Raw genomic sequence first — 27,807 nt, forward strand, 5'->3', positions numbered from 1 at the left:
AAGGAAATCTAGGAAAGCCCCCTGGAAGAGGTGTCCCTGGAGCTGAGGGGATCTACGAGGTGGGGGTGGGGAAGAGGGAGAGTATTCTGAGCATGTATAGAGAAACAGAGGTGGGAAACAGCATGTTGTGTGCCAGGAATAGCAAGCCAGCCAGTTTGGCTAGAGTGCAGGGAGTCAGGGGTAGTCATGTATAATTAGCCCAGGAAGAAGGCCCGAGGCCAGATTAGGAGGGGTTTAAATGCCAAACAGAAGAGTTTGTATTTCGTCCTCAGGGCAATGGGAGCCCCTGGAGCTTCATGAGTGAGAAGAGAGCCCTCAGTTCAGAATTATGCCTCAAGAATATCAATGTGGAAGCTGTGCAGAGAGGATGGCTCAGAGAGCAGAGACCGGAGTCAGGGAGGCTAATAAGGAGGCTAATATTGCAGGACAGAGGTGATGAGGGTCACAAGCATGGGTTGACTTCGGTTCAGCCCTTTGCCTCTGCTTGGAAACTGAGGATGTTCTGAGTCCCTGACTGGGAGTCCCAGTGAGATTCTCTGCAAATGCCCGAGTCAGGTCTGAACAAAGCTCTGTGGGGTGTGTCCAGACTGAGCCTGGGATCCTGTGGCTAAAGGGGGGGAGGGGGAGAAGAAGGAGTGCTGAAGAGTCCAATTCAACCACTTCTGGTTTCTGCCCCAGATCCCAGCACACACCCTCCCACCAAGCTCAGAGATGTTCCAAATTCCTTCCATGCCTAACTTGAGCCAGTCAGTCAGCTGGTCAGCTCTTGCCCTGCCCAGGAGGCAGGAGAGGTCACTGGAATTGTCCCAGCAAAGCCACAAAAGAGAAAACAATGCTGCAGCTGTTTTGGTTAATACACACTCACACACAGAAGCCAAACTCATGCGATCCAGAAGCCAGTTTCCTCAGGTTGGAAGGGACTCAGGGGGTAGAGATAGATTGGGTCCATTAGAAGAGGGAGTCTGTTAGAGAATTGGACACCAGATATTTGAGTTTTCTTGATCTGTTTCCCCCACTTGCCCCCAGATGCTATTGCCTTCCCTGCCCCCCTAAATAGTATTTTGTGTTGTCCCCCGCCCATAGAACGTAAGCTCCCTGAAGATAAAAACTTTGTGACTTTTGTCTTGAACAGTGCTTGGTACACAGTAGGCACTCAATAAATGCTTGTTGAATTGGATCGAAGTTGTTGAGGGGTTTCTCAATAAGCTACAGAGTGTTTTCTGTGGACCTTCCCCTCTAAGATTCTGTGGGTTAGAAGGGAGGAGATAGATGGTCTTCCTTAGGAAGTCTGACGTCCAGAATGTGAAAAGTGGAGGGGATTCTCAGTAAGCTACAGAATGGATTAGAGACTTTCCCCTCTAAGATTCTGTGGCTGAGAATGGGGGAGGAAGTCTGGTGTCCAGAACATGAGAGGCGAACGCCCCATTGTCTTCTGCTCTGACCACGTCCGGAGCATTGGGTCTCCTAGATCCAGACATCTCGTTTTAGGGAAGGTCGTTGACAGGATGAATCAAGTCCACCCAGAGTAACCAAGATGGCGGCAGTACTGGAGGATGCTGGAGGAAAGGGGGCATTTGCAGTCTGAAAGAAAGCCCACTCGGGGGACACTAGGAAGAAGGAGTAGACATCTCCCGGGTGGCCCTAATAAATAGAATAAAGAACAGAGAGGAAACTAAAAGGAAAATTTAAGGCTAGGGAGGGAATACGGGCTCTTTGGGAAGCAGCGGCTTCCTCTTCACGAGGGAGGAGTCGGTGGCTGAATTCTCCTGGCCCCCTGGCCCATTTGCCCCTGGGGGGCTTCCTGTGCAGGGATGAGTGGCTGGCTGACTTCTGAGCTCCCTTCCCACTCTGAGGTTCTGTGACTCTGTATCTTGGGAAGGTTTTCCAAAGGAGAGATGGGAGTCTTTGCCGGCCCCAGAGAAAGCACCTTCCATTGCCAAGAACTCCGCATGGCGTCTTCAGGCTTGTTGGAAGGGTCAGGGACACCAGCTGAGGCTCGTGGGCTGAGTGCCAGGGCCTTGGGAGTGCTGGAGGGTTATCATGGCTTCTTCCATGACTCCCATGTCCTTCATTCTCCTGGAGGGAGGAACGAATAGATTAGCCTGGGCTGTTTAGCCCTGGGATCAGGCAACATCATTGGACTGATTTGGACACATGAAACCGCATTGTTCAAAAGTTCATGACTTCAGAAAATATCTGTGGTTAATTTAATTTTCAAATGCACAATTTTCACCATGGGGAAGATTTCTGTGTTGTATCAGCAAAAACAGGATATTTCTGGAAGCTGTTCCTCTTGGGGAACTTGACATGAATGTCCGTAGATAACTTAGACTGTGGACTAAAATTCGATTGATTTGCTATCCCCGGACAATGTGGTGCAGTGGGCAGATCACTGACTTGGGAATCTGTGACCTGGATTCTAATCCTGACTCTATGGTTATCTGGTGGTCTTTGACCTCTTTTTGCTCAGCTACCCCATCTGTAAAATGAGGGGCTTGCACTAATGCCTTTCCTTTTAGATCTAGGATCTAAAAGCTAAGGGGAAGAGACAGTTGTATGTGTGAGGGACCGAGTCATGCCATTGGAAAACTTCAATTAAAAACTGGATGACCTCTTGTTGGAGGGTATTTTAGAAGGTTCTTTGGGTCAGGTTGGGTTTGGATTAGAAGGTCCCTTCTGGGCTGTTCTGAGATTGAGTGTGGCTTCTCTAAAATCTAACTAGGACTCCTCTGACTCTCCTCCCTCCCTCCCTCTCTCTCCCTCCCTCTCTCCCTCTCCCTCTCCCTCTCCCTCTCTCTCTTCCTCTCTCTCTCCCTCTCCCTCTCCCTCTCCCTCTCCCTCTCCCTCTCCCTCTCCCTCTCCCTCTCCCTCTCCCTCTCTCTCTCTTTCTCTCTCTCTCCCAAATGAATGAGTCTCTTTGGTACCCAGGCAGGCACACGAACTATAAGAATGTGTTCACATATGTGCAGCACACATGCTTATACCCCAATGCACAAGGATATACATGTCCAATTAGACGCGTACTTGTGTCTGATCCATCATAGGGAATAAGGCTTAGACTTATTCCCTGTATAGGATCTTTCCTACACAGGAAAGATCAGGCTCAATCTCCCTTCCAAAGACACGAGCCCTAAAAGGAATGGGCTGTGGGGGAGGTACCCTGCAGGTATTCAAGCCAAGGTTGAGTGACTACTTTTCAGGGATATTGAAGAGAGGATTCTGGGTCAGATGTGGTGCAGCTGATTTCTAGGGTCCCTTCTAAATGGGAGAGTCTAAAATTCCGTCTCTGGAAGTAGCAGGTGCTTGGGCTTTGGATGTCTCTACCCTAGAGATTGCAAATTCCTTAAATTCTAAACTGTTTTCACATCTATAATTGCTTGTAATGCTTACAAGTTGACAAAGCACTTCCTATACAGTAATCTTCCCAACAATGAATATTATATTCTCATTTTACAGATGGAAAAACTGAGATTGAGAGGCTTAGTGGCTTGCCTGCAGTCACGTAGTGAGGATAATGACAGGATTGCAGACTTTGATGTGGAAGAGACTTTAGGGGTCATTGAATATTTTATAGTCCAGGAAAACATGGCCCAGAGAGTGGAAAATACTTGTCCAAGGTCACAGAGGTGGTAAATAGGAGAGCCAGGTTTTTCATCTAGGTCTAAAGATTGCAAATCCCATTGTCTTTTTTCTGGAACACACTATTGAATGGGAGCCTGACCCCTTCTTGACTCTAGATCTGACATTCTACTATTTTAATCAATGGACCACTGAACTTGAGGTCAAGAAGCCCTTGAGTCAAAGACCAAGTCAGTTAATTATTAGCTGTGTAAACCTGGACAAATCACTTAATCTTTTTTTCCTTCAGATTCACTTTTCTCATCTGTAAAATGGGACTAACCAAAATCAAACACAAAAACCTGTAGTCTGGTTCTTACCTTTGAGGGTTGCTCTTCAAATTTCAAACTCTTTTCCATCCATTGGATTCTTATAAGATTCTACGTTGTGGAGTCTTATTAGTCAGTCTGACTAATCTGGGTTTTTCTTGGCAGAAATACTGACACGGTTTGTCATTTCCTTCTCCTGCTCATTTGCCAAATGAGGAAACTGAGTCAAAGTGTTAAGTGACTTGTCCACTAATAAGGATCCAAAGCTGAATTTGAACTCAGGTCCTCTTGATTTGTTTCCTACCTCCCTAAGAGGTGGGGCAGGTGTTATGATTTATTCTAGGCTAAGGGGAAAGTTACATTGTTCACTCTAAATTAGTTGAAAAATTTTAAAATCCATGTAGATTAACTTTCATTTTACAGAAACAAAAACTGAGGGGGAGGGAGGCAAAAGGACTTGGTGGGATCTGAGGTGGGATTCAAACTCAGGTTATTTTAATTAAACTCTGGTGTTCTTACTCTATGTACTTTATAGAAATGTCATTATTGCCCTGAGTTGCCTCTCAGTGGGTCTCGATGAGATTCAGACTATATTAGACGATTTCTGAAGTTCCTTTCCACTTTCCTTTGTATGATATGCCATGGGAACAGGAAACTTGAGTTTTCTGGGGAAATGTCTTGGAAAAAACCCAAGGGAATGGCTGGGTTTCATTTCTCTCATTGCAGAGTGAGTCCTTTAGGTTGGGGAGCAGCTGAGCAGGGTAGAAAGCCATTCACCAGGACGGTCTCTAGCAACTCTCGACAATGAAAGGTTCCCTTGAACAAGTATTTTTAAATCAATTCAATTGAGAATGGGGAAAACCTGGGGGAGGCCCTTGGGATACCACTCCATGTGAGGGAGATTGAGATCCCTTAGTCACCCACTGCAATGGAGAAAGCTTCCCAGAGGAGGACCAAGATGGGCAAGAGTTCTCCTTAGAGATGAATCCTGAAAGGGAAGGGAGGGACACATATCATGGACATATCCCATCACTTTCCGGGTCTCAGTTTCCTCATCTGTAAAATGGGGATGCTTTTCCAGATCTATAGACGCTAGGACTTCCTCAGAGTCCCCCACCTCATAAATGTCACAGTCAGGCTTCCTGCCTAGATCTCCCTTCCTCTATTCACTGAGCAACCCTACCTGTTCCCAGGTGCCAAGGTGGAAACATGGGGAGAGAAAGCAAGGTGGCAGTCATGTGACCACACCTTGTTACAGTAGACTAAATGAAATGTATAAATCCCGAGTCCCTAATGTTGTCAAAGCAAACACTTCACTTAGAGCAAAGACCACGAGGGGGGTTTGTCAGTGACTATGAGCTTACTACTTCCTGGGAAAATGGCTCTCCGCTCCCAAGCTCCTTCTTCCTCCCTGCGGTGGCGGAAAGCCTATTTGAACCCAAAAGCAGCAGATGGCTTGAGGCTGATTTATGGGGTCTGATGTAGATCTGTTAAAGCAAATTTAATTCTGAATACAATTTCATGTCAATTAACTTTGTTCCCAGCCTTGTAGGAATAGCAGTGAAGGGCTCAGGCACCACAGCCAAGTGGCCAAGATTTATGGAGCGGCCTCCGTGTCCTGGAAGCAGCTAATTATTTATAATGATTCCTGGGGCTTTGACAGTGATCAAAGCTGGCAGTGAAGGCCAAGCCCCTCCTGGGAGGGCAAGGGTGATCAGTAGTGGATAGGAGCCCAGGGAGCTGACCAGCCCAGAGTTCAGGTGGCCAGGGAGGGCAAGAGTCAACTCAATTCAATAAGTCTGCAAACATTTATCAATGTGGCAAGGTAGAGAGAGTCAGGGAGACCAGGGTCTCTGGCACATACTACCTAGGTGACCTTTGGCCAGTCAATTAACTCCTAATTGTCTTCAGGTATTCTCAAAGGTTCTGGGATTAAATGGGTACCAAGTACATCGGTAGAGGAAATTTCCTTCAGGGGAGCTCCCTATCTTTAAAAAAAATTTAAAAATAAATAAAAATGCCACAGGAAATAGAGATACAAAGACAAAAGTGAAATTAACCTTTGCTTAAGGATCTTACAATCTTTCAAGAGGAAACAACAACAGGTTCCTCAACTCAGTGTTACACAAGGAAAAGCTGGATCCATTAAATTTTTTTAAAAAAGGTATTTTGAAATTTGATAAGTATATTCCAATATCTTTGGTCCTTTTATCATCCTATATATTTTATTTTATGCATTTAAAAGCATCATTCCAAGAAGGGGCTTGTCCAGACACCGTCCCAGGGAGTCCATCATATAAAAATGGCAAAAATAAAAGAAAACTAAACACTTTTGTAACAGGTCTTTCCTGGTGCCTGTTAATGGTAGTGCCCCACACTGAGATTATTTCCAACTAATTCTGCAGATTATGTTTGTACAGAGTTGTAAACGTGTTGTCTCTCCTGTTAGATTGTGATTTCCTTGTATGTCCAGCACACAGTAGGTGCTTAAAATAAGATTATTACCCTAACACTACAAACTCCCTACTAATGACTCCCTCAACAAGGAAAACTTTACAAAGGAAACTCCAAGGATCCTAAATCACTAATCAATCATTTAGTAACTGCCAACTTTGTGCTAAGTAGTGTATTTCACAAAGAAATGGAAGACCTTGAGAAGATTATATTCTAGGAAAGAAGGGAAAATAAGGAGGGAGGGCATTCCTGCCCAGCACAGAGACATAAGGGTGAGGGGTTGGGGGGCCGGCCAGCAATACAGTTTGGCCAGAAGGGTGAAGCTCCCCCCAAAAGCTACAGCAGATGAGGAGAGGAATGAGTAAGTGCTCAGCCCCTCAGCTGGAGAAGAGGTAGAAGTAGCAGCACCGGCTCTGTGCTTTGGCCCAGACCCAGCCGAGGAGGCTTCCAGTCCCCTTCGCAGGAGCTCAAAGTTTAAAGCTATTAATTGAATGGGAGCCAGATGATTAAAAAGGGTAGAATGGAGACCATTTAAGGTCTCCATTTTGGTTCCAAATTCACTCGTTTCCCAGGTGAATGATCTGGTTTTCCACTTCAAATCAAGATTGAGAGAAAGATGCCCTTTCTTCCCATCAAGATTATTTGCTTCCTAGCCCAATTCACATGGCTAAGTACACAAGAGGCACACAAAAGGCACCTAGGTTTAATGGATAGAATCGGGATGATACTGCTTAATCCTCATCCCCTGGATAAGTCACTTAACTACTTCATCTGTAAAATGGGGATAAAAATATTTATAGTATTCATCTCACAAGTAGTACTAAAGATCAGATCAGGTAAGTGTCTAAAGCATTTTGCAAGCCATAAAGAACCATATAAATGCCAGTTATTGTTATTTCTCCCCAAGGAAAATTAGGCAGTAGGAATTGCAGATGCTATTACTAGAGGGAGGGGAAAGGGAAAATAAAAGCTGCTGAGGACAGGGGCAGTTGAGGGTAGAGATATGGCAAGGTGGCTGTATTATTCAGTTTTGATGGGGTTATTTTGGTCCCTGAAACACCGTGCTGAAGGACCCTAGGGCAGAAATTGGGGCAGAGGCCTCAGGGGTAGCAGTGGAGGTTGTACCGTGCTGGAGAATTGCCTGTTTTCACATCTATCTGCTTTCATTTCCCAATCCATTATCATTCACCCAGAGTTATAATGTGATGAATATCATTGTGTGCAAAGCCATTTGATGCAGAGAAATCACTGTAGCTGTGGCTTCTATTTGCAATATAAAATTGACTTGGTTGGTAGGGAGTGGGGGTGGGGGAAGGCAGAAGGCAATTCATGCAATTTATCTCCAATCCAGTCTCCCTGGAAGCTTGATTAATAAAACTCAGCATCCTGACGTTGATTATTTAATCAGTTCTTTGGATATACGTCCAGCAAAAGTGTATTTAGCTACAAGGGTGGGTAAACATACATTTCCTTTCAGATGATAAATGGTCCAGATTTCACCTTACTCCAAGGGCTTTCAACCCTGCCCATGTCCCAGTGCTCCTCACACATCTGCCTTGACACAATCTCTCAGCATGTGTCCCACCTCCTCTAAAGGAAATCAGTTAAAACAAACAAAACCAGGTAGGGAAGGCAAGTACCTTTCAAATTATTAAAACCCTCTAGGAGGGTTTTTAAGAAACTGCCAGGTCTGCTCCGTTCCCCCATCCTCCATGGCCAGACAGTTTTGAAAAGAACTGTAGGGGGACTGGTAGTGAATATTGATGGTCTCCTCCCCAGGAAAATTTCAATAAACTTTGAAGATAAACTACCTTGATCTCCCCTTATTTTCCTGATAATCTCTCTCTTTAAGATCCTTGATCTCACAGAGAAAAATTACTTTGGAATTTAGATGAAAAATAAATTGTCCCTTTCCACTCGCTCTCACCCCAACTCCAAGTGCTCTGTCACTCCCAAGGTCTTTTCTACTGGTGGTCATCTTTTGGAGATCGTAACCATAGCTAATCTTACATAGTCCTTGACATACTTTAGCTTATTTCAGGCACAAAACAACCTTGTTAGGGAGATGCTTGTTGTTAGGTATTTTTAGTCACGTCCCATTCTTCTGGACCTAAATTTACAATTTGTTTTTGGCAAAAATACTGGAGTGGTTTGCCCTTTCCTTCTCTAGTTCATTTTATAGAGGTGGAAACTGAGGTAAACAGGATTAAATGATTTGCCCAGGGCCATGCAGCTAATCTGAGACTGGATTTGAACTCACGTTTTCCAAACTCCAGACTTGGAGCTAACAAGTGTCAGAAATTCCTAATGACTCCAGACCTAGTATATCAGAGTTAAAAGTGGGATTTGATCCCAAATCTCCTTGACACCAAATGTAGTATTCTAGCCTCTATTCCCCTGAAGAAACAGATCCCTGCCTGAGACATATATCATATTGTATTTTTATTTATTTTGTTAAACCTTTCTCAATTACATTTTAATCTGGTTTCAGATTGGGAGCCCGATGGCCTGGAGTCTGCTTTAGAATTGGTCCAATTTGAATCCTGCCTGACTGGGGGGAGGGGGGAATCATCCTGAGCAAGTCATACAATTCTCATCTAACTACACCCAAACCAATATTAAAACAGACAAAAATCTTAAAATAATCTAGAAAAATCAGTTGTTCTGTCTATCTCCTGCCTCTGAAGTCAATTCTCTGAGAGTTGGAACTCTGGCTCTGGAACTCTTCTTTCCAGGGTTAGTACTGAAAAAAGAGGGGGGACGTGGGATGGATGGAACTCCACTCACTCAAACTTTTGGTCAGAGAAAGCGCCATTTGGGAAGTTCCATACCAATCTTCTGTCCCTATTTTTTTTTTTTTTTTGTCACTTCCCATAGCTCCTTCTTGTGCTCTAGAACCTTGGATTTGGAGTGTGGGCACTGGGTACTCTGTCTCTGGGGTTCCCACTTCAGAGAATTGCGAAAATCTTTATAAGACACTTAGTAGTAGGAGGAGCGTAATAAAGGCTTATTCCTTCCTCTTCATTGCCAGAGTCTGTCCACAATGCTCACATACTTAGTGGGTTTTCCCCACCCCTAGAACCGCCTTTGATTTCCATTGTTGAGTCAGGGAGTCTTTCATACATCTCTTAAAGCTTTCCTCATTTCTTCCTTTACTTTCCTCCTTGGTGATGGAGAAGAGACGTCCTCAGTCTATGTACCTCAGGGAAAGCTGAGGAGGGGGAGGGGTGCCTTCCAGGTGCCTAACTGCCTTGGGGCCCTAAGTGCCTGGAGCAGGTCCCATTTTGGGGGCCCCAGGGAATTACTCACATATCCTGCCCTTCTCATTTTGGATTTGTCCAGGAGGATGCTTCAAGGGCTAAATCTCTAAGAATAAGAGAAGCAAATAAGAGGTGGCTGGTGTGTGTGTGTGTGTGATTTGTTCATGTTCTTGGCCCAATTCTCTAGGGCCCTCACAATCCCATACCTTAACCTTAATGGAAGGGGGATGGGAGTAGCAAGGTGCATATGTACTGGGAGAGCAGGTTGGAGCATTTGGGATAACTCAGCCAGTGAAAGCGGGTGCTGACTGGGAGTCAAGGTAAATAAATGCTTTTAAAAATCCCCGAGTTCCAGTACTGTCTTTGACACTTACCAGTTGGGTGCTCCAAGGATAAGTCCCCTAACCTCGCTGAATGAGCCTTATTTCCCCCATCCCCATAAATAAATCCCTCCTAATAACAGCTCAGAGTAACTACCTCACAAGGTTGTCGCAGGGCTCAAAGGTGTTGGGGGAGAGGGACGGGGGCAGCAGATTGATGGGAGCAAGTAACCGACAGGTGAAAGAGACGCGTCCTTTTGGGCTCAGGGTAGGGCCCCTCTGTCAGCCGGAGGGAAGAGGGTCCATGTGACCTGAGGGACCTCCTTCAGCTGCAGTTGATGTAGGGTCCCGGGCTCAGAGGCATTGGGCCCGGAGGGCTGAGGAGCCCTGGGGCTTTTTCAGGGGCTTTCTCCACACAAAGCTGGTTACCTCCTCACCCACCGGGGTCCGAATAACCCTCCTCAAATCCCGGGGAAGGGGGGGTATTTTCTCTCTCCAGTCCCCCAACTGCGGCAGTCAAGCCTCAGTTCCCTCCTGTGTGGGACACCTCACAGCCCTGGCAGGCCCTGCGCTAGGACCCCCGCCGGGGTCTCTGCCTCCCATCTGAGGCGGGGGGGGGGGGGGGGGGGGGGGGGGCCGCAGTTCCCTTTGAGGATGGAGCCTGGTCCTGCAGAAATTACAGTTACACTCTGGGAGGTCAGGCCTGGGGCCACCCAAGAGGAGAGCGGGCCTGGATGGGCTCACCTGCCCGGGGGAGCTGCCTCGGGGGAGACCGGCTCATCCCCGGGTAGGAGAGGGTTAACTCTGCGGGGTCCCCGAGAACGCTCCCTCCCCGTGAGAGCCCGGGAGCTGTGGCGCCCCCTCCCCCAAGCTCGGTTAATGGAAAACATGGTCCCGGAGGGGAGGGCTCTCTCCCTCCTCCGAGTCTGAGGACGCCCGGGGGAAGGAGGGGGAGGTGGGAGGGGCCGGCCAGGAGGAGTTCGGTTCCCCTCCCGTTTTGAGAGGGCTTGGGAGGCTCCGGGCTCGTGCCCCTCTCGGACCTTCACCCCACAACCCGGGAGGCGCCCGGGACTCCCCACAGTCACCGGGGCACCCTCCAGAAGGGGTGGGGCGGGGCGAAGGTGGGGGAAAGGAGGTCCCCCTCTGCGAAGGGGCGGGGCCACAGTGGGTTATTCCAAACACACCACGGGGGGGGCTGGGATGCTTGATTTCCAGAGGGGGCGGGGCTGCTGTTGGGTTCCCCTCGATTTAGGGGAGGGGGCCCCCGAAACCCCGAAGAGCAGACCGTGTCAGCGCTTCCCCTAACTCGGGGTCTCTCCAGCCCGCTCTTCTTCGGGGAAGGAGGGGGCGCAGAGAGGCGGGTTTGTCTGGACGGGGGCCGAGGCCCGGGGGAGTCGCCCACTCCCCGCCCTCCCGTGGGGACAGCAGGAGGCGGCCCCCCGGCCCCGCCGCGCCCCCGCCCGGGCTCCCCGGCCCCCGAATAAAGTCCCTCACTTCCTTTGGTAATTACAGGCTGGCGGAAATACGTCAGTTGTTATCTGCTCTGGGCTCTGCTGCACTGTACAATTCAGAAGGAGAGGAAATTTCCCCCTCCGCCCGCCCGCCCGCTCGCAGCCGCTTGTGGCCCTTTAAGCCCGGATCCAGCCCGGGAGCCGCCGGACCGGGGGCATTTCGGCGGGGCTCGGGGAACGGCGAGGCGGGGGCGCTCCCCGGAGAACGCGTCGCGGCTGGGGAACGACCATGGGGAGACGGAGCCCCGAGCCGCGAGGGGGGGAGCAGCCACGCTGAGAAGCTTCCCGGCCAGAGGCAGCTCCGGCGGGGCCCTGACACCCCCGCCCCGCCCCTCCACTCCCCCGAGAACCTCCCGCCGCCGCCCCCGAGACGGATGAAAGTTCCCGAGAGGACCGGGGGGGAGAGGCCGAGCCGCGGCTGGGTCTGTCCGCTGCCCCCCCCCGCGGGCGTGTGACCTCGCCCCCTCCCACCTCTCCACCCGCGGCGCTCCGGGAGGGGCGGCTGGGCCGGGGCCGGGGCAGCCGCTCGCTCCCGACCCCCGGCCCCGCGGCCGCGCGGCCCTCGCTACAAAGTTGCAGAGCCCCCGCGTTCCGGATGGAATTCTGTGCTGCGGCTTAGTCCCGAAGGCGGAAAGAACGAGGGCGCGCGGGCGGGAGAGCAGACGCCGAGGGGAGAGCGGAGCGCCGGGGAGCCGAGCCTGCTGCGGCCGCTGGGCTGTTGACTCCCCGACGTTGGAACAGTCCTCGCGGTGGGGGGAGGGGTCCTCTGCCCGACCCCCGCTCTCATTTAAAAAGATTTCTCGGGGGGCGGGGGACTCGGAGTTAGACGGTGGGGTCTTTCTATTCCATTTTTAAAAAACCGTCCTGGGGCTTGGAGTCAAGGTCACCGAGCCGCCTTCCAGCGGCCGCGGCGTCCGACCCCGGAGGCTCCCCGGGGGCAGCGAGGAGGACTGCCGGGCGTGGGGCGGCGAGCGCGGCCGGGGCAGGGGAGATGGACGGGAAGGTCCGGCAGAGCCGCCGGTCTCGCTCCCAGAGGGACCGCGTGAGGCGGAGGGAGGCGGCCGCCCGCGAGGCCCGGAACCAGAGCCCGTCGTCCGGCTCGGAGAGGGAGCCCAGCCCGGGCAAAGAGAACACGAGCCAGAACTGCGCGCACCCCCGGGGCGCGGCGGCGGCGGCGGCGGCCGCCCCCCGAAACGCACGCCCCCCGCGCCGCCGCCGCCGGGAGTCCAGCTCCCAGGAGGAGGAACTGATCGATGGCTTCGCGATTGCCAGCTTCAGCACCCTGGAGGCTTTGGAGGTAAGAGCGGGCGCGTGGCTGGGGGGGGGCGGGCTCCCCCTTCCTGACCGGTCTGGGGGCGCGGGCGGAGCTTCGGGGAGGGAGGAGGGAGGGGGCTGTTTACTTTGGGGGACAGAGGGGGGAGGGGGCTGCTTCTGGGAGGTTGGCTCCGGAGGGCTCTCCCGAGCCGGGGGCCCCGAGGCCGTTTGGGGGCGTCGTCTGGTCTATCGGGTCCTTAAAGTCTCGGACCCGGTGAGCGGCAGGCGGGTTAGACGCCTCTGGCTGAATGTAAACACTGGCTCCCTGCGCCCCGACCTCGGGCTCGGGAGTCGGGACTGGAGCGCTCTGTTGGGGGTGTCTAATTTGGAATTTCCTGAAGCCTCCGTCGTGGGCCACGCGCCCCCTCGGATTGGGGGGGAGTGGGGTTTTACACAACCCTGTCACGGTCCGCAGCCCGGCCGGGCCGGGGTCACCTGTTCTGTTGGCTCGCGGGACCGAGACCGGCCCGTGCGGTTCCCCAAGGCCCTGGGCCTCGTGTTGCCAAATTGTTACTTTATCTGCGGCCGGAGATAGTGGGGAAATGGATACTGTGCCGGGTTTTCTGGGGATGAGATGTTGAAATGGCTGATTTCCACTCCCTCCTCCCCCTCCCTCCGCGAAATGTTGTGTGTTTCAGTGGGAATGTCCATGGGGAGACTTTTCGAAAGTCCCCACTCGTGGACGGCGTTTGCCGGGGGTTAAGAGGTCGTCCAACCATGTCGCTTGTCTGGAGAACTTAGGAACCGTGTTTACTGAGCATTCACCCCTCCCGTCTGAACTCCTAAGTGGGGAAGGAAACCGCAGGGCTGGGCCCGGCTGGGGGCTTGGAGGAGCTGCAGGTTCTGCCCCATGGGAGTGGGGTTCGGGCGGGTGAGGAATCCGGTCCGGTCCGGAGACCTGGCTGGGGAAAGACCTGCTTTTCCAGCGCTCTGGGTGTTGGCTTCTGTCAGTGCTAACCCAGCAAACTTTGCCCTCCCTCCTGGGCTGCTAAGGACTGGGCTTGGCTGTTTTGGTCGCTTACCATTTGTATCTAAGGAGATTAGCAGCTTTACTCACCTGATCTCGTTTGATTCCGTCTGAGGTGGGGACTTTTATGCCCATTTTACTGATCCACCAAGGGGAGCGGGGCAGGGGGAGAAGGGACTTGGCCTTGAATTCCTACACCCCCCACGATGCCTGTAGTTGTTTGGGGGCCTGCTTGGCTTTTCCTTCCCGGTTTTTCTGACCCTTCCTTTGCGTGGAGTTCTAGTGTTCCCGTTCTAGCAGCAGGGCCCCCGGGGGCTACTTAGCCTTGCCTGGACTGTGGCTCAAAGATCCCGGCATTTAGATTCCCCCGATTCCAGAGAATTGGTTTGCGTCCTTTCCCTTTCTACATATAAGCTGGGCCCAGCTTGTCAGACAGGGTTGGACTACGCTTGGAGGCTGGAGAAGCCTTGGGGAGGGTCACTGGTCCTCAGTATCTATGACTGGTCCATAAGAAGGGGGGGAATGGATTGTCGTGACTTTACTGCTCCCTGAATGGCTGCTCTAGGCCAGTGGGTTTGCTGCCGTGGTTGGAACCCTTCTTGGGGTGTGATCATTTACATTTTTCTTTCCCCCCTTAGAAAGGAAGATCCTTGAGGACAGGGTTTGGCTTTTTGCTTCTTTTTATATTTCTTGTGTCTGGTGCACTGTAAGTGCTTAAAAAGTGCTTTTTGGTTGACTGAGGAAGAACCACCTTCAGCTATGTCATCGTTTTTTGTTTTTGTTTTTGTTTTTGTTTTTTTTTTAGAAGTCTTGCCCGCCTTTTATTAAGCACTTACTGTATGCCAGCCACTGGGCTAAGCACAGAGCTTACAAGGAAAGGCAAAATCATCGAACTTGGTATTAACATAATTTGATGATAGACCCATAGGATGCTGTCATTTTACATAGGGGCCCCCTAAGATTCCACTGAATCGAAAGCTTCTGGCTCTCAATTTTCAACCATCCTCTCTATCCACGAACCTGCTGAACCTTCCCACTAGATGATAAATGAATAGAGCTTTGGGTATAGTGAATGGAGCTGGTCCAGAGGAGCTTGGTTTGAATCCTGCCTCACACAGTTACTAGGCAACCTTTGTTCCCCCAGGCCTGGCTCAGATTGGTCATTCTTTCACGTTGGCTCTTGCAAAGTTCCATATCTACTCATGCTGTCATTGTTTGTTGTTATTGACTGGCTGTTGAACCTCTCAGTGGAAATCAGGCTCTGAGAGGGACGCCCAGGAAGGTAATATTTGTCTGAGGTGTCTGGATTGAGAGTGACATTTAAAACAGAAAGCTTTCTTGGGGTTAGGGGAACCACTGATGACTAAGAATAGCCCTCCTCTTAGTCATACTGAGAGAATTTGAAAATGCCCAAACTTCCTGCAGCTCCCCAGCATCAGCAGCTCAGAGGGTTAACTCAAAGGACCTTTCACCCCAGCCTGGATGGTTCCTTCTCCCTTTGAGCTTCCAGTGAGGTCACAGGGCAAGTGGCTGGACTTGAACCCAGGATTTTCCAGGCATGAGTCCAACACTCCCATAGCACACCACCTGATGTGTGGGGGTAATCAGTTCTTATCACTGACTGTGGAAGCATTTCTCCTTTTTGTAAAGGATGGGGACTAGGACGGGATGTTGAGTTCAGTGGGACATGCTGCTAGATGGGTAAAGGGCTATCTGGAGGCACCAGGCTATGGGAAAAGAACTCAACTTGCATTTAGGAAGTTCAAATGTCACTGGATCCTGTGGCTGATTAGTGGCTCCCAGGACTAGACTGGATCCCTTCCATTTCTCTCTGGCCTCTGCCCCCTGATTGCAAGGATCCAAGGAGAAAATGGCATTTATATGAGACATGTTAAAACCTTAACTTTCTACATAAATATTAGCTACTATTAAAGAGTTCTAGGTATGAGTGTCATTCCTACATTCAAAATTAGGGTCTTTTAAAAAATTACTTCTCCTGCCCAGAGATCCAATCTAACCCTCTGATATTACTAGAGAACATTTTGGCCCTACAAAGGATTAAATGACTGGTTCCCCAGATCCCTCAGTAGTAGAACTGGGGCTTGGACTAGGACCTCTGATCCCAACTATTTCCACTGGCCCCCACTTGCTTTGGATCTTTGTAAGTGACTCAAAGTACTTGGTGGAAGTCTGCACTGGGCATGCCCATTGAGAACATTCCCCAGAAATTAAGGCTTTGGTGATAGGTAGGTCACGCTGCTTTCTGAGGAAGGAGAGACAACATCCCCATAGAGGATCCCCCTTTTCTCTAATTTTTGGAAGCTCTGACTGGATCTTCTGCATGGGAAAGGGCTGGAGGGACTGACTTTCTAGGACCTGGTTTTCATCCTTTTTGTGTTTCTGAGACCCCTCTAGCAATCTGCTGAAATCTGTCCTCCCCTTTTCAAATACATACAATACACTGAATTGTAAAGGAAACAAATCCTTTGAAATGTAGTTATCCAAAAAAGTTTTTTACACACAAGGTCAAATTAAGAAATCTTGCTCCCCCAAAAAGGCAGCTGTCTCCCTCCTTTAATTCAGTCTGAAATTATGAAGCACTATTGTGTAGAGGCCCCCCCAAAACTCCTACCTTCTGGGATCTTGCCTTCTGTTCTCTGACCTTAGCATCCTCTTCCAAGCCTTAGGAAGAGAAGCCCTAGCTTGGAGAGAATTGGGGGGAAGGAAGAGAGAATGGCTGCTGGTACACACCAGTTCCCCCCAAGGTTCTTTCAGCTTGGGAAGATAAGTCTAGACTCCAAAGATGGTGCTCTGTCCACTCCTCACCCTCTATTGTAGGGATCAATAAATAAAGAATAGGATGAGGATTGATGGAAATGTTTTTCCTTTATTTTTCCTAGTCCTGGACAGTCCCATTTCTGTCCGAGGGGTACAAGATGCTGGGCTTCCATGTGAGGATGCCCAGGAGGCTGTGGGGGGTGGGATTCTGAAGCCCTGGGTTCAGATCTCAGCCTCTGCCTGGGTGCCCTCATGTCACCTCAGGGTGAGTAATTTACTCTTTGAGAACCTTTCTCAAATAAGATCTGTGATCCCCGATGGAGATGTCTCCTTGGAGGATGGGGAGCTTGAAGGGCTGTTACTAAGGGATGGGAGCCCTGCCCCATCAGAACAACAAACTTCAGGGTCCTGCACGATTCCTGAGCTGGGTCAGGCTTACTTGTCTGTGTACACAAGCACACCTTGTGTGCACTGCAATTTCCATCTGTCATTCCCTGGTACTTGGTAAATGCCTCTGAGATTGAGCTCTCCACAGAGCTCCTTCTCCCTTCCCCTATGGCCTCAAGGAGTTTCTTCCTGGAGATCTGCTATAGATGGAGGAAGAAGAATCTCTCCTGCCATTACCTGAAGCTCAGTTTGTCCGCCTGTAAAAATGAAGGCTTAGGATAATTTCTGAGATTCCTCTCAAGTGCTGACATTTTGTGTCCTAATGGCTCTCCCAGTTCTGTGTTCCAAGGCTCCCCTAGCTCTGTGTTCTAAGGTCCTTCCAGCTCTGACCTCCTGGGTTCTAAGGGCCTTCTTTTCTCTGTGTCCCAAGGCCTCCCAGTGCTGACACCCTATGTTCTAGGGGCCCTCCCACTTCTGATACCCTGTGTTCTAAGTTTCCTCCCAGCTCTCACACTGTGTTCCAAGGCCTTCCCAGCTCTGATACTCTGTTCTAGGCTTCTCCCAGCTCTCACACTGTGTTCCAAGGCCTTCCCAGCTCTGATACTCTGTTCTAGGCTTCTCCCAGCTCTCACACTGTGTTCTAAATTCCCTCCCAGCTCTGGCCCTATAAGTTGGGGAGCTGTGAAGTGAGTTGCTGCTAAGTGTGACCCTAGAAGGGTCAGTGAGACTGAGAGGGGATAGGAGGGCCTGGGGGACTAAGGAAGTTGGGTCATTGGAGCCCATCGGCTGCCCGGGGAGATAAACACCCATTTCATGCAGATGAAACTGCTAATTGGGTTTGAAGCTGGTTGAGTGAATCACGGGAGAAGTATCAGATGGATGTGGAGATGGCATTTAAAGGAGCTTTGATCCTCTCCGCTGTTCCTTTTAAGTAGGAAGAGTCTGGCTAAAAAAGGAACTTGGTCGGAATGCTAATGAATCCAAGTCTCCAGCACTGATTGTTTACTAGAAACTGCTCCAGCTGAGACAGATTTCTTTGGGTGCTACCCCTGGGGGGGGGGGGGCCCGGAGCCCGCCCTCCCGCCAGAGCTTTGCCAGACAGAGCCTCCTTCCCATGGTCTCCTGGGCCGCTTTCTCTGCCTCTAGCCCCCGCTGCCTATGGCAGGATGGAAGTGTGCCCTGGAAGGGCACTTCTGGGACTTAGCGGGGCCTGGCATCCGGGCCCTGGGAGGTGGACTGGGTTCAGTCTTGTTAAATATGAGTCAGTCCCTTAATCTCTTTGGGTTTTCCTCATCCCAGGAAAATGAGGGAGGGGCTTGAAAGTAAGATCCATTACTTTCTCCTTCCCCTCCCCCTTCACTTCCAACTCCAAATTTCCTTAGCTTCCTCCAGGACAGACATGGAAAGTAAAGCAGTCAGCATTTATTAAGTTCCTAGGTGCATGGCATTGTGAATCACTGAGAGTACAAAGGTTAAAAAAAAAAGTCCTTGCCTTCACAGAGTTTGTGTTGTTGGGGACAGAGCAGAGAGCTCCTTCTTTGTCTTGGGGATGGATCAGGGATTTCAAACATTACTATCAGTCCTGCTTAGTCTGTTTTCAGCAACTCGTCAGCCCTTTATTTGTTAGTTGAAAGGAAAGGGAGAGATATTGGTTTTATTTATTTGGACATGAAGGTGCTAGAAAACAAGATTGTATTTCCCAAATCAGCTTCTCCTAGGTCTTCCTCCTTCCTAGCAAACCCCCCTAGCACAAGCCCTTGAGGAGGGGTCTGCAGAGCAGTCCCAGCCTTCCCTCCCCTCCCAGAGACTGAGCAGCCCAGCCTGGGGAAGACCTGGGAGACCAAGTTCAAGCCTGTTGTCTGGTAGTGGGGGAAACCAGACTTGGCTGGCCCTGGGGTGGTGGGGGTGTCTAACAACCCCCCTGGAGTAGAATCTGAATAACAAAAAATTCAGTGTTCTGATTTAGATGGATGGTTGTTATTAATATTTTTTAATGAGTGTTGAAAATATCTGAGGGGCGTCTGATGTCCAGGGAAGAGCAGAGAAGACCAAGGTCTTTGTCTCCCCTTCTCCCTTCCCTATGAAAATATTGAGGGTGAGGAAGAAGGTCGGACGCAGGACAGAATTGCCTGGCTAGAAGTCGGAGAAGTCGGAGCAGCCGGGCAGCTCTTCGGGGGAGCGCACCCGAGCTCAAATCCAGCCTTTGGGTCACTGCACGAGCCTTAGGCCACTTAATCCCAGTTTCCTCTCCCAAGAAATAGAACACTGAAGTCAGGGGACTGGAACTCAAACCTCCCTGAAGGGGCGAGGTGCCCGAGCTCATAGTAAAGCTGAAATCTGTAGAATCCACAGCATTCTTCCTTCACCATCTCACTTTGGTAGGTGAGGAAACAGTTTTCTGTGTTGACCGACGCCTCCTCCCGCTTAAGTGTCACAGTCAGGAGCCAGGCTGACCTGCCCCAGCACTGGCTGCCCCTGCCGCTCCGGCCTCTGTCCTCTTTGACCCTTGGATCTCTGGGAGGAGATAAACCTTTTCAGAGCTTGGCTGGGGCCAGTGTCTGGGGGACGTCTGGCTGAGAGGTGGAGGACCTGGAATAGGGAACCTGGAACAAACAGGAGCTCTCTTTGTAAAGCCCCTCTGAAAAGGCTCGAAAGCAAAATCCCCTGTAATTCCTCCAATAGCAGTTTCAGTGTGTCTGTAAGGAAGCCCTGATCCAACCCAAGTGGGGGGGCAATGGAGACCCCCTCATTCCCTGCCCAGGGCTTCCTACGGTGGAGGGAGAGTGGAGATAGGGCCTCCTTAGAGATTGGTTTGGCCTAGCACTTTGGGACGGGTGTGAGGGCTCAGTTGGGAGTCCAGCTTTTGGCTTCTGGCTCTGGGACTGGGGGAGCAGGGGGGGTGGGAGGGGACTGGGTGTGTAACAAGGCATGTTAGGGGCAAGAAAAACTCCAGTGAAACCCAGGAAAAAGTCCCCTCCGTGCTGAATCAGAGTTAGTCACCAGGCAGCCCTTGGCACCGACTTCTGGCAAAACCATTGACCTCGCCTCTCTTTGAACCTCTTCTCTTTCCCTGTGTCTGGCCCGACACCCCAGGACCCTCAGAGGCCGGCGCTTCTCCAGGCTGGTCTACCTGTCCTGCCCTTTCCACTTCCCATGGTCCTCTGGTCTCTACACCTGCCACCTGGAAACACCTGTGACCCAATGACTTGTTCCTGACTTGGAGGAACTAGATGTGTTCTCCCTCCAGGGCTATTTCTGTTTTCACAGGTGCCTCCTTCAAACTGTCTCAACCCAGAGAAACTAGTCTGTGAATGGTAGGCTTCCAGGCCCTCTGGGAGGGGCCTGACCTTAGGGGAGGGAGGGTGGGACCCAGAGCCCAGAAAAGCTCCCTAATGGTGATGGACTGATAGGGATTTCTGGCTCTGCTGCTGAGCTGGTAATCCGGAAGGAATCCAGGGCTGAAATAAATCTGGGCTGGAAGGGACCCCAGAGACCCAGTCCAGCCCCTCTACTTAATGGTCAGAAAAGGGGAGGCTGAAAGGAAACGTGGCCCAAGGTCCCCAAGCAGCAATGAAGCAGGATTTGCACCCAGACCTCAGTGCCACACTGGCAGGCTGCCTGGTCCAGCTCCTTTGTTACAGATGAGGGTCACTGGCCCCCTGTGGTTTCCAGGCTACCATCCAAGTCCCGGCCCGGCCACTTGCTAAAGAGCCTCAGTCTCCGCCTTCCTGGGCAGGGCTTGTTCTGTGCTCTGGTTGGGCTGGTGGTTCTTCCAAAATGTGGGCGGACACCCCCAGCCCCAGGGGAGGAGAGAAAAGACTGCTGTTGAAGCTGGGACTTGAGCTGAGTTTACAAGATGGTCCCAGAGGTGGAAGGAGATGGGGGTGGGTTCCAAACACTGGGGGTTACTGTGGAGATGGAACTCCTGGGGATGAGAGACCTGTTGGCCTGGGCTGTGGGTTATGGAAAGGGGGAGTCTTGCACAGTGACGTGGGAGAGGTGGGTCTGGACCAGGTTGTGAAGAGCCTCCACAGAGCCGCAGTTACCCGATCCTGGAGCCCATGGGGAATCAGGGAAGTTTAGTGAGCAGGACTCGGGCTTTGGGTAACGGCTGTGGCCGCTGTGAAAATGATGGATGTGATGAGGGCAGGACCAAACAGGAGCCTACTGGAAGCAGGATGAATGGCACTGCCCACGAGTTATTAGTGCCTGGCACATAGTAGGTGCTCCTGACTATTATTGAGTCAGGGTAATGGCAGAGGATGGTTGTGGGACCCTGAGTAATGGTCACTGAGAAGGGAAAAGGGGGGGAGTGCGCTGAAGAAAAATGAGGTGAATGTGTGGAAGTGGAAGTGGGGCTATCAGGGAGAAGCTAGGGCCGGTGTTTTTCCCTGGAGGGTGGGGGCCCCCCAGCTGTGTCTGAGCCCTGCTCCCCTGAGAGCTCGCCCAGCTATAATGAAACATTCCAGCCCCAGGTCTCAGAGAAGAGGGGGGTCACGTGGGAACATGAAAACTCAGGTGCAGTTTGAGGGGGCCGGGGAACCAGGTAATTCGGAGAGTGCTGGAGGAGAGGCACGCCAGACACCCAAGTGAGAGTCCCACGGGCACGATGGAGATGTTGCTTCTGAGCGTTGGGAGTGAGACTTCCCATTGGAGTTGGAGAGGAAGGGGGAGAAATCAGTCCTGTTTGGGAGCTGCCCCGGCGGCTGCCAGGAGTTTGCCTGCCTCAAGTTTCTCCAGTTCATTCTCTTTTAGCCTGAGCTTCCTGAAGCTCAGGTGCCATCACGTCACCGCCCCGCCCCGCTCCCCCCCTTCATCAACTCTGGAGGTTCCCTGTCACCTACAAAATCCTCCTCTTTGGCATTCAGAGCCCTTCCTAAGCCCCCTCCTCCTCCCTAGTCTTTTTAACCCTTATTCCCCAATACGGACGCTTGTGTCCAGTGACGCTGGCCTCCTGACTTTTCCAGGAATAAAATGTGCCATCTTAAGTCCCAGCTAAAGTCCTGCCTGTTACAAGCAGCCTTTCCCAAGCCCTGAGTTCCAGGGCCTTTTCTCTGTTAATTATTTCCTACTTATCTTGAATAAGTAGAAGCGTGTTTGTACAAATCTGTTTGCTTGTTGTCTCCTCCTCTAGATTGTGAGCAGTCACCTTTTGTCCCTTGGTGGATCCCCGGCGCTTAGCCCAATGCCTGGTACTAGTAGGTGTTTGGGAAATCTGTATTGGCTGATTGATCCCTTGGTAGAGAGAGCTTTTCTCGTCTGAAGTTCTATGCCCACGAAATCACTGATCTGGAGGGCAGCGGACGGAGCCCCAGACCTGAATTCCAAGACAACCCTTTCTAGCTCTGGGACTTTGTTAGCTGCGTGCCTCAGTTTCCTCCTCTGTAAAGTGAGCTGGAGAAGGAAATGGCTGACCATTCTGGTATCAGCCAAGAAAGCGCCCAATGGGGTCACAAAGAAGAGTCAGACCCCTGACTGCCAAGGAGGCCGGAGGTGCAGCTCCACAAATAACGGGTCCATCATTGCTGCCGCCCCTCAGGGCCGGCGGGAAGATGCGCGTTCCTTGGGCTCTCCCTGCTGTGTGACCCGATGGCCCTGGTATCTGTGCCTTTGTGAGGTGTGGGAGTCCGGTGCCCTGCCTCCTACACCTTTTCTTTCTCTTTCCTTGGGAGTGAGTGGGAGCTCCTCCTGGCCTCTGGGAGAGCTGGGCTTCTCTCAAGCAGGGGCTGTTGGGACTGATTGCTTGATTGCTTTAAGATTTGCAAAGGTCAAAGCCAGCTATTGTTCTTGGAACAAGTGAGGGCATTCCTGAGAACCCTGGTAGAAATTTAATGGACGGAGCTGGGGGGGGCGCATTTATGGTTATTGATCTGGCCTGTGGAGCCCAAAGACCCCGGGTGCCTCTGCTGGCGATTCTGCCTCCCTGAAGGTGGCAGGGAAGGGGAGGAGGCAGATCATCAGCCTCTGCACCGGGGCAGCTTGACACTGAGGGGGGAAAGTCCCCTTCCCCCCGGGGCCTGGCTGCTCACCCAGCTGAGACCCGGAAGGGGTGGGCAGCTCTGGGGAGTCCGGGTACCTTCTAGGCTGGAGAGTGGAGGGGTCTCTGATAGTGCAAGGGACTGTGGGGGTGGGGAGCGCCCCAGACTGGGAGGGTCTGCAGTAGCGACCACAGCCCGCGTGTGTATCGCCAGCTTCACTCGTGTTCCTGTAAGCCTTTACTGCCCTCGCCTCTGGGGCCCACTCTTCGCTGACGCCGTGGAGGGTTTTCGTGGCAAAGACCCTGGACTGGTCGGCCACTTCCTTCTCCGGCCCATCTGGATGGGAGGAAGCGGGAATTTGGGCCGGATCTCAGGGAAATGCTCCTAGCCCCGGAGAACGGAAGCCCCCTGAGGGTTACCCCGGGCTAGAGCCGCCCGAGGCGGGGGCGGGGCGGGAGCTGGCAGAGGGCCGCTCTGGGAGGGGGGGGGGGCTGGAGGAGAGAACCTGGGCTCAGGTGGGGGGGGGGCTCTCTCCCTGCCCGCGAGTGGGGTGTGGCTTCCTGTTACCTCGGAGCGGCCTGTGTGTGGAGCCTCTGCGCCCTGTGAGAAAGGGGACGGCCGGCCTGGCCCCGACGGCGGGGCGGGCTGCGGGGTCATTAGCGGCCCGGCCGGGAAACCTCCGGGAGCGGCCTGGTTCTCTGGCCGAAGGTGGCAGTGGGATGGCTGCTCTCTCCCCCCCCCCCCCCTCCGGTTGGATGGAGCTTTGACATTGTTCCTGAGGCAGGTGAATGACGTCATGGGGGCCGGCCGGGCTGGGTCCCTGCTCCTGGGGAGGCCCACGCTCGGGCACCGGGGCTGGCGCCCGCCCCGTCCTGGACCGGCCGGGAGAAGGCGTGGGCCCGGCTAGGAGGAGCCCTTTTCTCGGGGCTGGAGCTGGTCTGCTCCCTCGGGCCTGTTGGAGGCTCCCTGGGGTTTGCCTGATCCTGGGAATCTGTGTTTGCTTATGGTAAAATGGGGAGGCTGCGCCCGAGGCGCCGGGGCCAGCCCCTCTCCGGACCTCTGCGGCCTGAAGGGTCACACTCCGGCAGCCTGGAGGCTCAGGCGAATGCTCCCCACCCCCTTGGTCCCCAGCTCCGTAATTGCAGGCCTGTAAGAAGCCGTGCTCGTGACCTCGGATTTTCCTGGGACCCGCTTCTTACACCCCCCCCCCCACCCCCCCCACCCCCCGTGTGGTATAATCAGTGGGAAAGTGAACCTCTGTAGAAGTTTAAATTAATAAAGCTAAATTAGACCGTAGCTAGTGCCCACTCTGGGCCGGGTGGGCGCTGTGCCAAGCGGTCTTGGTGCCAGGAGGACCTGGCTCCACAATCTGCCTCCTGTGTTTTAGTAATGAGTCCTCCCGATCCCTCAGCCTCAGTTTCCTCAAAACGAGCGTGTGCAGTTTAAACTGGGAATAGATGGAGTCCGGCCCTGAACCCCCGCTCCCAGCTTGGGCTGCCCCCATCCCCAGCCAGGGTGAGCCTGAGGCGGCGGCTGCGCTTTCTGCACAAGTTCTCCCGCCGGGACTTTTCAGAACCCTAGCTGTGGGGGCCTTCCAGTCCAGTTCTCCCATGTTTCAGGCGAGGAAACTGAGGAAATCATTCAGCCAAGGCCACCTACAGGGTAAATCCCAGGCCCGGCCTTGCCGCTCCACATCTGAAGCGCTTCCGCGTCTCCCTTTGGTTCCCATCTTCTCCCTCCTTCTGGGACTCTGCCAGGGGCAGGCCCAGGGATTTTCTAGCCTCCCCACCTCCCCCCACTTGTGCAGAAGGCGGCCTCTGTAGTGGCAAGTCAGCCAGCCGTCCTGTGCCCACTCACTCGGCGCCCAGAATTCCTAACGCATGAGAGAACGTTTCTTCCTGAGCTCCCAGGAGCGGGACCCTCCATTCCCAGCCGGGACTGCAGGGGGAGGGCATGGCGGGCTCTGCTCCCCGTGCACCGGGAAGGGAAATCATAAATGGCCAGCGGCTGCTCCCCTTCCACCTGCCCCGGAGCCTCCCGACTGGGAACAGGCCCGGCTTCTGGGTTTAACCCTCCATCCCAAAGGACTGGGCTTCTGCTGACAGGGCCCGGCCTCTCAGGTGTTGGGGGGAGGGGGAGGAGGAAGAGGAGGGCCTAGCTTAGCTCTGTGTGTGTGTGTCTGTGTCTGAGGAAGTCTTTGAGTCTCTCTTTCATCTTCCCTCCCTCCCTCTCCCTGCTGCTCTCTTGGGGCTGTTGTGCTGGGTCACTGATTTACGGTGAAACACACCCACAGGCCATCTCCAAGGCTCCCATTCCATGCCAGGGGACATGTTGTACCAGCGGGGGACGGGCCGAGAATGGCCGAGTGCGTCCTGCTCAGAGCTGCCCCTGGCTCCTGGGGCCCAAGTCTTTATCTGGGGGGGGGGGGAGCGAGGCCCCCCAAGGGCCCGGGGAGCTTTTGCCTTCTCAGCCCTCCTGGTGCTGATTCACAGAGTGTTTGCTCAGGGCTTTCAGACATTTCCCTGGAAACCAGGTGGAGTTCCCCCTGGGCCTGTAGGCTAGGGAGGCTGTGGCAATAATGATAACAAATAATAGCTGGAGTTCATTTTAAGCCCCTTGGTGTGCCTGGCCTTGTGCTAAGCTGGGCTGGTGAGGGTGGAAGGGGAGAAACAGGCACAGGGGGCGAGACCACAAGGGCACTGATAACTCGCCTTTAGATGCCTCTTCAAAGGAGCAAAGTGCTTTTTATTATCTCATTTGATCCTCCCTACACCCCCAGAAGTTTCAGTCCCAGACCACTCTCTGTGACCCCATTTGGGGTTTTCTTGGCAAAAATACTGGAGTGGTCTGTCATTTCCTTCTACAGCTCATTTTACAGATGAGGAAACTGAGTCACACAAGTAGTAAGCATCTGAGACCCGAGTTGAACTCTAGAAGATGAATCTTTCTGACCCCAGTGGGGAGCCGTTATCCCCATTTCACAGATGAGCAAAGTAGAGTCCAGTCTGTCAGTAAGTGTCTGAGGCCTCTGACCACCTGAGTGACCCGGGGAAGGCCGGTTAGTGGAGGTAGAACGCGGTTTCCTTATCTGTAAGGAGAGGCTCTCTCTGGATCAGAGCATTCCATCTAGAACAGGTCATGCCAGATTAACCTCAATTTCTTTTTTGACGAGTTTGCTAACTGATCAGTGGCAGACCATGAAGAGCTGGCAGATTGTAGATTACAGTGAGTCAGCTCTCACACCCCCGGCACTGCCAACTGAATTGGGCTTCTGGAGTGGGAGCTCCAGGTGAAGAGAGAAAGTTCTGGGGGGGGTAGGAATTGGAGACCCCAGGGTGGGAGGTGGGAGCCTCCCCTGGAAATCACCTGGCTCCTCACAGGATCTCAACTTCTTCCTTTAAAAAAAAAATATTGCCTACTGTTTATATATTTATATAAACATTCTATTTACTATATATAGTGCCTGCTTTGTGGCAAGCACTGTGCTGAGTGCCCTATAAATATTATTTGATCCTTGTAACTGGTGGAGAATAGGTGCTGTTTCTATTCCCGTTTTACAGTTAAGAAAATTGAGGCAAATAAGTTTTAAATGACTTGCCCAAAGCTAGTGAATATCTGAGGCTGCATTTGAACTCAGGTCCTCCGAACTCCAGACCTTGAGCTCCCCCTAGCTTAACAACAAAGGCAAGCACCTAAAATCCAAGTTCTGACTTGGAAAGTAAAGGGGGAGATGCAGAAAGTGAACACCTGAGAGAGAAGGGCCTGAGACAGAGGCTGGAGCAGGAACCAAGTCTGAATTAGGAAACGTGATAAGGGTTTGTTTGGAAGAATGATGTCAGGTATGCTCAGAACCGGTCCAGACTGGGCATGAACACTCTTAACCAAAAGGTCCTGTCCTCTCCACTGTTTTTTCCCTTGTAGCTATAGGAGATCAAAGGAAGGAGCACATCTGCTTTGGGACGAATGAGGTGATTAACTCAATAAGTGAACATTTATTAAATTCCTTTTGTATGCCAGCCTTCATTCCTTAGTTCAGTAGACAACCAATTCTCAGTTTCTTCAGTTTTTTCAATTATTCAATTCAAACTCTCAATTCCTTCAGTTTTTTTTCCATCATTCAATATTTAAGTACCTACTATGTGTTGAGCTCCTGCCTCTTGGAGTTTACAATCTGAAGCATTGCTTGTTCTTCATCTGGAGCCTGTATATTGAGGAGATAAAGAGATAAAAAATCAAGTTGCTATGTCCTGAAGTTGCCAAAACCAATGCTTGTTAAGTGATCATTTGATAAACCTGGTCCTGGGCTAGATGCTGAGAATACAAAGACAGAAAACATTCTTTACCTTTCCTTGGAATTGAAGTGAGAACCTCCTATCCCTTTTAAGTCCCAAAAAGAGGGAGAAAAGGAAAAAAATTCCTTGCCTCCTGAAGAGCCAACTTTCTGTGGCCTCATTCTAAGTACCCAGCACAGTGCCTCTGACACTGACCACCTGGAGACCTGGCAAGGCAGTCAGTGGAGATAGAACTTGGTTTCCTTATCTGTAAATTCGCGCTGGATCAGGATTTCACCTAGAACAGGTAAATAAACACAGATAAATAAGTAAAAAGGGAAAGAGGAAGGAGGAATCCGAGAGAGCTTCCTGTAGATGACTGGTGCTGAACCCTGGAGATTTCAAAAGGATGAGGAAAGGGGGAAGAGCTTCCCAAGTGGGGACTGCAGCTTGTGCAGTCAGACTAGGGACATGGAATGGCACGTCTGGGGCAAGGTCAGCCGGCTGGGGGACCCAAGAAGGCAGAACTACTCAAGTCCTGTTTCGCTTCCCCTTATTTGGTGAAAGAGAATCATTTTTAGATTAGCCAGAAGGGGCTTCATCTGCAGAGCAGATGAGCAACTGCTTCCCATGAGTGTGAGTCAACTGGGACATGACCACAGATCCCCTAGAGATGGTAT

At 51.9% G+C, this 27,807-nt stretch overlaps 1 protein-coding gene across 19 annotated transcripts in view; it reads left to right on the forward strand.

Annotated features, from left to right (window-relative positions):
- Positions 1–11,257: 11,257 nt before the first annotated feature.
- FBRSL1 (fibrosin like 1) overlaps positions 11,258–27,807 on the forward strand; it is a 243,842-nt gene continuing 227,292 nt past the window's right edge. For 5 of the 19 annotated variants that reach the window (XM_074300108.1, XM_074300116.1, XM_074300010.1 and 2 more), the window contains exon 1: positions 11,258–12,729. In XM_074300108.1, the coding sequence (XP_074156209.1) occupies positions 12,424–12,729 (306 nt within the window). In that variant the 5' untranslated portion in view covers positions 11,258–12,423. The remainder of the gene's footprint in view (positions 12,730–27,807) is intronic. The other 14 variants (XM_074300028.1, XM_074300049.1, XM_074300135.1 and 11 more) reach the window with 9 other exon arrangements.

Source organism: Sminthopsis crassicaudata, chromosome 1, assembly GCF_048593235.1.
Source record: "Sminthopsis crassicaudata isolate SCR6 chromosome 1, ASM4859323v1, whole genome shotgun sequence".
Classification (NCBI taxonomy): Eukaryota; Metazoa; Chordata; class Mammalia; order Dasyuromorphia; family Dasyuridae; genus Sminthopsis; species Sminthopsis crassicaudata.